The sequence below is a fragment of the Mixophyes fleayi genome, chromosome 2, assembly GCF_038048845.1.
Source record: "Mixophyes fleayi isolate aMixFle1 chromosome 2, aMixFle1.hap1, whole genome shotgun sequence".
NCBI lineage: Eukaryota > Metazoa > Chordata > Amphibia > Anura > Limnodynastidae > Mixophyes > Mixophyes fleayi.
In genome coordinates this window covers 26,558,192-26,567,860 of record NC_134403.1, presented here as the reverse complement: position 1 = coordinate 26,567,860, position 9,669 = coordinate 26,558,192, and the positions used below count along the sequence as shown (strand labels likewise).

The window sequence follows — 9,669 nt, the reverse complement described above, 5'->3', positions numbered from 1 at the left end:
CCACTGTGCAAGAGTGAAATACATTCCCCCTCTTTTCCCAATGTCATGGCTTGTGCAATACACTTGGATGGCTTTGTGCTGTTCCTCCATCCTCTGAAGCATGTACAGGGTGGAATTCCACCTTGTTAACACCTCTTGCTTAACTTGGTGGCAGGGCAAGTTAAATTGTTCTTGGAGCTGCTGCAATCTCCTACATGCTGTGGCAGAATGCCTGAAATGTCCCGAAATTTTAAGGGCCACCGAAACATCTCCTGCGCTTCACGGTTATTTCTTAGAAAGCTCTGCACCACCAAGTTTATTGTGTGAGCAAAACAGGGAATGTGATGGAATTCACCCAGCTGTAATGCTCGCACAATATTGTTGGCTTTATCAGAAATGGCATATCCTGGGGAGAGTCCAAGTGGTAAAAGCCATGTATCAATGACATCCCTTAGTTTTCGTAACAAATTATCAGCTGTATGCCTGTTAGTGAAGCCGGTGATACAAAGAGTAGCCTGCCTGTGACAAATGTTCAAAGTGGTGTACATGCTGCTGCTGTTCCTGCTGTTGAAGGCGAATGACCAACCCAGTCGGCTGTCACAGTCATATAGTCTTTGGTTTGCCCACTTCCTCTTGTCCACATATCTGTGGTTAAGTGGACAGTGGGCAGAATGGCATTTTTGAACGCAATTACGACATTTTTACAAACTTTTTGGTATAGTTGCGGAATAGCTTTACGGGAAAAATGGTGTCGCAATGGAATTTTGTAACGGGGACACAAAACATCAATTAACTGTGAAAAACCAGCTGCGTTTATTGTGGATATTGGACGCAGATCTAACACTAGCATAGTAGCCATGGCGTCTGTGATCCGCTTGGCGACTGGGTGACTGCTGTCATATTTGCTTCCTCTAGCAAAAGATTGTTTCACAGTTAATTGTTGTAATGTAGTGCTCTTTTTCTTGGCCTTCTTATGGGAGGAAGATTCACCCCCAGCAGCAGCAACAGCAGCAGCAGTGGGACTAATGCTTAAACATTCTTCAGAGGAATCAATTGTAGTGCAGGAGTCATCCAGCCTTACTAAGTGGGATGCAGGGCTAACTCCGATCACTACTGAGTATATTGATGAGGACGGTGTTGTGGGTGTAGATTGCAGCCGTCGGGATGTAGGTGACCGGAGGGTCCTAGCTGATGATGGAGTGCTTGTTATTTTTTTGCCATAAGTTTCAGCTTTTCTCAAAACCTTGCCATGAACTCTCATCAAATGGTGTAACATAGACGAGGTTCCAAGATGGTTAAGGTCACTCCCTCGACTGACTGTGGCTTGACATACACTACAAATGACTATACAACTGTTGTCAGGATTTGGGTAGAAATAATTCCACACATAAGAAGTGGCTTTTTTTGTTTTATGCCCAGGCATGACAATGGCCTTTTTCTTGTCACGTGCCAGAACTGCTGCCACTGGTGCAGGACTTACACAAACAACCTCATCAACATCCTCATTAGCGCCCTCGTCGCCTACACAAATCTCCCCCTCATCCTCTTCTAATTCAAAAGTGTCATCCCTAATTGGTGTATCACCGGCTACACTCGGGCTGTTCAGGCACACATCAGCAGAACTGCAGAAAGGGTCCCTCTTTATGGGTACACTAACAGAATGGTCACGATTACACATACCACTCGTGGATGGACTCTCCTCAGGGACTGGTGTCATTTCTGATTCAGAGCAAACATTATCCTCTAATGCCTTACTGCTTTCTTGCAGCTCGGCTTTCACACGTAACAGTAGTTGTGCACCACTTTTGAACTCCGAATTACTTGGTCTTGCTTGGTCACGAGTGACCGTACAAGAAGACTTAGTAACATTTTTAGATCCCGCACTAATAGAGAAAGGCGAAGGCCTCATTCTTTCTTTGCCACTGCCTGTGTAGAATTGCATGTTGGCAAATTTTTTTATTCTCGCCAGTTAACTTTTCATCAGTTACAGCTCTTTTTCTCTTCAACACGGTAAAAGGTTTTTTTTTGTGTTTTTTTCCCTGACTTAAAACGACTATGTACTTTTAAATAGGTTTTATCAGATGACGTACAGGGAAGACTACCATCAGGATTGGTGCCAGCACCAGCTTGCTGATCCTGCTCATATGTGGACTGCTGTGAATCCATTTTAATGAGACCCCAAGCACTTGTAGTGCAAATTCAGAAATATATAGTGCTGTTATATAATAATTTCAGCACCCGAAAAATTGTAGTTTTGAAAGAGGGGAATATCTGACACCCCAAGCACTTGTAGTGCAAATTCTGAAATATATGCTGCTGGTATATAGTAATTTCAACACCAGAAAATGGTTTGGTTAGAACTGGGGGAAAACTGACACCCCAAACACTTGTAGTGCAAATTCAGAAATATATATTGCTGGTATATAGTAATTTCAACACCAGAAAATGGTTTGTTTAGAACTGGGGAATATCTGACACCCCAAACACTTGTAGTGCAAATTCAGAATCATATAGTGCTGGTATCTAATAATTTCAGCACCAGAAAATAGATTTTTGGAAAAAGAGCAATATGTCACACCCCAAGCACTTGTAGTGCAAATTCCAAAATATATACTGCTGGTATAATACTATTTCTGCAGGCAGAAAATAGTTTCTTGAGGAGGGAATATGACACCCCAAACAGTTGGTAATGTTTGCAAAAATGCCTCCTCTATCCTCCTCTCTTCCTGCTATAATAAGTGCTCTAATAACTGTTCTCTCCCTGCTCTAATGCTGAGACCTATTCCTTCCCTCTACATCTGTCAAATGGCGCTGGATTGCTGTGGAGGCGGATATTTAAGCATTTCAAACATCGCGAGAACCGAGCTCCGACATCCGACGACGTCACAATGACGTTTTGCCTCGATTTCGATTCTGCTCGGCTCGGTACTCGGGTGGGTTTGGTTCTCGGGGAACCGAGCCCACCCATCTCTAAGTGCAGACTGTATTTTATTGATAAATATGCATATATTGATGTATATAACATGTTAGGTTAGTGGATATGTGTTGAGTTTAGAATGTACTATTGTAAGAGATCATTACAGTTAGAGAATGATTGTAAGTAAATAATTTAAGGTAGAGGTACCTCTTGGCTAGGGGAAGGAAGGTTAAGTTATTGCACTATATTCTTGTACATTGACTATAGTTCATCTGTTTTAAAGGGGTACTTTTAAAATATAGTTTATATAACAGATATTCTATTTTGGTATATATATATAAAGTCTAATTAAACACGAAAATCCTTTGAGAGCACGCGCTCAATCAATAAAAGTTCCGGCGTGGCTTTCAAAGACCAATTTGCCTATTGCTGTCTCTTTCTGTGTGTGCCTGTGGTTTTGTTAGTAGGGGGCGGAGGGCTCCTCGGTCTCCCTCTGGTGTTGCTTGTCAATAACACTACCCAACGAAGAGCCTACTGCACTCAGACCAAGGTGGAGGTCTGAGAATAGAAGTAAAGGAAATACCACAGGTCATAATACACTTTACATAGACACCCAGCTGATCTACGGGAAAGGGGGTGTTACATTAAGAGCATGTATTACATTTATTTGTTAGTTCTGTTAGTATTAATATTATCATGCTATTAACATGAGCAAATAAGAAAAGTCAGTATATCTGACTGAAACGGTCATTGGATTTCTGTCTCTATAATGCTCAGTATGTATGGTTATATTTTTAAATAAACCTTTATATTCTTCAGTTTCCTTCAACACTTGTAAATGTTTTTTCTCCCAGCTGGCACACCTGGGCTTGATTAGATTTTATTCGGCACACTGATAAAGGTTGCCCCCCCCCACGCCTTAGGGGTACCACACTACATCATGGTTTCCCACAGAAAAGTTCCTATTGCCCCAGTAAGATTCAACATAACTTTTAATAATGTTCTATTTGCAGTGTAATACATAGCATTAAATATAACCCACAATATATAACCTCACACAGACTTCGACAACATGGCAGAATATGTAACCTCACACAGACTTCGACAACATGGCAGCTGGCAGAGCTGAAATTCCACAATGAGCTACCTGTACTGACAGGCTGTGGTACCAAGTGAGTTGTTAGTCTACAACTATGTATATATGCTGCCATTTGTGTGCAGAAAGCTGGACATTTTTTATAATAAATAATATAGACAGTAAATGGGCAGCCTGCTGCTCTCTAACAGTACTGGAACTACAAGTCCCAGCATCTCATCCCAGGCTGCCAGCATGTTTATAGTGATGAGTCTAACTTAAACTTACACACAACCACGAGAACAGCACCCACGTATGAGGATTTGGATACATAAACTTGGGGCTATCACCGTGTGGTAAAGTTGAAGTGTCGCGATAGTTGATTAGGACGCATGCGTACAATGTAGCTATAGGCGCCACTGATCTGCGCATGCGTAGTATGTTGCTCCCCGCCGTGCGCATGCGTGGAAGGTTCGTCTAAGTCCCTGAGCAGTGGCCGATGTCTTCTTTGGAAGCGGTGTGATGTAATCCGGGAACCTTTCAGCCGCTGTCCTCTACCTGTGACACCTGCTGCTCCTGGTCATGTCCAGGCTGTGCTACGAAGGGCGCTGCGACCATTGCTCCGATGTGGACAGCGACGCCGAGATCGAAAATGAGATCGACAACTTAATCGAACTTGGCACCGACTCCGAACCCGAGGGTGAGCCTGTCCCCCATATCCCGCTATCCCCCCATATCCCGCTATCCCCCCATATCCCGCTATCCCCCCATATCCCGCTATCCCCCCATATCCCGCTATCCCCCCATATCCCGCTATCCCCCCATATCCCGCTATCCCCCCATATCCCGCTATCCCCCCATATCCTCCCGCTATCTCCGTGCTGTGTCCCCCATATCCCGCTATCTCCCCATATCCCGCTATCTCCCCATATCCCGCTATCTCCCCATATCCCGCTATCTCCCCATATCCCGCTATCTCCCCATATCCCGCTATCTCCGTGCTGTGTCCCCCATATCCCGCTATTCCACCATATCCTGCTATTCCACCATATCCTGCTATCTCCGTGCTGTGTGCCCCAACCGCAGCTTCTAATGATTGGGGTCATCATCCCACTACCATACCTCTAACAGTGTACCAGGGGGTCATCATCCCACTACCACACCCCTAACAGTGTACCAGGGGGGGTCATCATCCCACTACCATACCCCTAACAGTGTACCAGGGGGTCATCATCCCACTACCATACCCCTAACAGTGTACCAGGGGGTCATCATCCCACTACCACACCCCTAACAGTGTACCAGGGGGGGTCATCATCCCACTACCATACCCCTAACAGTGTACCAGGGGGGTCATCATCCCACTACCATACCCCTAACAGTGTACCAGGGGGGTCATCATCCCACTACCATACCCCTAACAGTGTACCAAGGGGCATCATCCCGCTACCATACACCTAACAGTGTACCAGGGGGGGGTCATCATCCCACTACCATACCCCTAACAGTGTACCAGGGGTGGCATCATCCCACTACCATACCCCTAACAGTGTACCAGGGGTGGCATCATCCCACTACCATACCCCTAACAGTGTACCAGGGGGGGGCATCATCCCACTACCATACCCCTAACAGTGTACCAGGGGGGGGGGGGGCATCATCCCACTACCATACCCCTAACAGTGTACCAGGGGGGGGGGGGGCATCATCCCACTACCATACCCCTAACAGTGTACCAGGGGGGGGCATCATCCCACTACCATACCCCTAACAGTGTACCAGGGGGTCATCATTCCTTTACCATACCCCTAACAGTGTACCAGGGGGTCATCATCCCACTACCATACCTCTAACAGTGTACCAGGAGGACATCATCCCACTACCATACCACTAACAGTGTACCAGGGGGGGTCATCATTCCTCTACCATACCCCTAACAGTGTACCAAGGGGGGCATCATCCCACTACCATACCCCTAACAGTGTACCAGGGGGGTCATCATCACACTACAGAGACCTGTCCTGGGGAGTGTCAGCTCTATCTGACAGCATTTATTATTGGTGGGATCAGTACTTCATTACAGAGAACGCTCCTTAGGACTGTATTGTCTGCCTGACAGCAGTTAATACTAGGGCCAGGATCCCACTATTTATTTTGTCATGGGGCCCATTTTAAATTAGAATTTTAGACCTGTGGCTGAGTTGTGAATGTTTTTATTTTATTGTGTTTTTTGTTATTATTTTTTTTTAACATATATACATTTATTTTCTTAATAATTGGTTTTATTATGTGGGAGTACACACTATTTTAATAAATCTTCTCGGGTGTTTGCCATAGATGTCACAGGGAGCTTTACTTTGGTGTCAGCCTATGTTTTAAGAACATTTCCACTATATAGGCCAGTCCTGGCAGGTGTAAGTACAGCCTGGAATTATTATAGTAGAAGGTTTTTTTTACTTGAATTGTGATACCCTGTACCTCCATACTACTTTCTCATCAGTCCCCTAAGCACTATTTAGATGGCGCATTACGTTTTGATGTTTTTGTTCTTTTCCGTATTACCTCAATAAGTTGTAAGTGCGAGATGTACTTCTTATGTACACTATGATTTTGATGGTATGTTGCTCGGTTTTGGATCAAACTGGCTCCAAATCATATCTTATTTGTATCCAAACCTGGTCACCGTCTGCTTGGGTTCTATCAAATGTCAATTAGTATGGACAGTAAATCTAGACAACAGCTATATCCGACTGTGTGTGATCATCACACAACTGTACTAACGGTGCCCTGACATATCCAACCATTCATCCTGAGCCATGTCAGAATTGGCCACATTTTTCAACCCCAAAATGAAAACACTCCCACCCTGTGTCAATTTTTTATATTGAATAGGTCAGTGTTGGCTAACCTGTGACACTCCAGGTGTTGTGAAACTACAAGTCCCAGCATACCCTTCCAGCAATAAGCTGCTATATATTGTCAAAGCATGCTGGGACTTGTAGCTTCACAACACCTGCGCTGTCACAGGTTAGCCAACACTGGTATAGGTGATCATCTAACTCCAGAGACCAACTTGTGCTGGCCTAGATCACTTAAGATTAACCTGTGTTTTCCTCAGTTGTTGGGGAACTGCAACTCCCATATGTGCCCCCAGCTGGCAGGACTTGTAGCTTGAACTTTCCTTATGAAAGAGTTACTAATAACATCCCAAAAAAATGTATAGGCCCCCGTAACTTGCAGAAGTTGCCTGGCTTTGTATTTATATTTGACTTTCAAATACGTGTGTGTATGTATGTATGTATGTATGTATGTATGTGTGTGTGGACTGTAGGGTCCACTCACTGTGTCTTGTATTAGATTGGGGTCACATATTCAGAGCTTGTAGGTCATCTGTGGTGGGTTAAACCTTTCAGCTGTGTGGCCAATGCAGTGGAGAATGCATCCACAGTACCACACAGCATTTATAGTGTACCCTGGAAGAGGCCAAAACACAAGAGAATCAGCAAATAGCTGTCATGGTCCATTCTAGTGTTCACTCTGCATTGTAGGTGTTCTATAAATTCAATTTCTATAATGGTTACTAATCACTATGCAAATGATGGTTTGTTCACCGTGTGGCTGAACTTCTCAAGCTTTCAGGCGCACAATAAACTGTATGGAGCTTTAAGCATTGCAATACAGTAATTCCACCTGATCTCTGAACGTTCGGATGTGTTGCCTAATTGCCAGATTGTAGTAGAAAAGGGTGGGTCCTACATTTTCACTATGTCATAATGATTTCACTGTTGTCATAATGTGTGCACATATTGGTGACTGAAAACCATCATCATTTATTTATATAGCGCCACTGATTCTGCAGCGCTGTACAGAGAACTCATTCACATCAGTCCCTGCCCCATTGGAGCTTACAGTCTAAATTCCCTAACATACACACACAGACTAGGGTCAATTTGATAGCAGCCAATTAGCCTACTAGTATATTTTTGGAGTGTAGGAGAAAACCGGAGCACCCGGAGGAAACCCACGTAAACACGGGGAGAACATACAAACTCCACACAGATAAGGCCATGGTCGGGAATTGAACTCATGACCCCAGCACTGTGAGGCAGAAGTGCTAACCACTAGGCCACCCTGCTTCCCAACCAGCATTTGTTTTTTACATAGAAAGTAACCTGCCCCTCTTAATCAGAATGCTGAACTGTGCAGTACTTTAGGTCTGGACTGGACAAAACAATTAGTATTTAAAGATCCAATCAAATCTAGGAACCAGATAAAATTACATTAGACAACTAAAACTCCTCTTGCGTCTTAAGCACAGTCAGTATCCTGATGTTATCAGATATAGATCAAAAAGTTGAGTCATCAATCATTTCAGTTACTGTGACATCACTGGCCCTACCCCTGAGTATGAATCAACCATAGAATTCATATCTCCACAGCAAGTCAATGTGTCTCACAGCACTGGGGTCATGAGTTCAATTCCCGACCATGGCCTTATCTGTGTGGAGTTTGTATGTTCTCCCCGTGTTTGCGTGGGTTTCCTCCGGGTGCTCCGGTTTCCTCCCACACTCCAAAAACATACTGGTAGGTTAATTGGCTGCTATAAAAAAAAAAATTGACCCTAGTCTCTCTCTGTCTGTCTGTATGTGTGTATGTCAGGGAATTTAGACTGTAAGCTCCAATGGGGCAGGGACCGATGTGAATGAGTTCTCTGTACAGCGCTGCGGAATCAGTGGCGCTATATAAATAAATGGTGATGATGATGATGTGTCTGCTCTGTTAGAGGAGCACCTCTATCTAATTGCGGCAGCAATGGAGTGAGAGAGTGAACATCATTAGTTATGTCTATAGCTGAACAGCCGGAGCCCCTGGGGCTGCTTCATGCAGCCATTTTTGTCTGGTCTCCTCCGCTTCTGTAAAACAGAACGATCAATTCAGTTCTGTTTGCCACTCTAAAGCAGTGGTAAGCAGGGTGGGGGGTGTGAAAGGGAGAACCAATCAGAAGCAGCAATATATTGATTGTGGTTTCTGATTAGTCCTCCTGCTGATATGCTCCCTCTGCAGCGTTGTACAGCTGGGTGTTTTGTCAGAACTGTGGGAAGAACAATGATTTACCGGGAATACCTGCTGCTTGGAGTAGCCCACGGAGCACCGTCTGGTATAGGAGGGGTTAATGAATTGTAAAGTATAGATGGTAGCACAGCTTTAAAATATATAGTGATTTCATGTATATTGTTCGGCTCAGTATAGCCTTTATTATATATATATATATATATATATATATATATATATATATATATATATATATATATATATATATATATATATATATATATATATGTCAAATTTTAGCATTGCTTGTTCTTTAATGAGCCAGTTATATTCACCTGTTAATGTTAATAGAAATTAATCCAGAGCATTAGTTTTTAGGCGCCTACACTACCTGTCTCATAGATTTTGTCCAGCCCTGCTCTCACATAGTCCCCTCCGCAAGTTTCACAGTGGCCTTTCCCCCCAGCAGCTCTCCAGGACAGGGTTTCCATGCATTCCTCCTCTGCGCCATACGCCGCCCCACCCCCCTTATAATTGTCTGAAACGAGCGTTTGGGCCCCTCCTTCCCCTCCTCACTCATGGGGCCCAAGTCGGCACACCCCGCATCCCGAACCTCCCAGCCGGCATACACCACGGTACCACATGG

The 9,669-nt window shown here is 44.3% G+C and overlaps 1 protein-coding gene across 2 annotated transcripts in view; it reads left to right on the top strand.

Annotated features, from left to right (window-relative positions):
* The first annotated feature begins 4,410 nt into the window (after window positions 1–4,410).
* The window catches only part of LOC142140804 (uncharacterized), a 33,476-nt gene continuing 28,217 nt past the window's right edge, over window positions 4,411–9,669 (top strand). The window contains exon 1 of one of the 2 annotated variants that reach the window (XM_075198717.1): window positions 4,411–4,671. In XM_075198717.1, the coding sequence (XP_075054818.1) occupies window positions 4,554–4,671 (118 nt within the window). In that variant the 5' untranslated portion in view covers window positions 4,411–4,553. The remainder of the gene's footprint in view (window positions 4,672–9,669) is intronic. The other variant, XM_075198716.1, reaches the window with a different exon arrangement.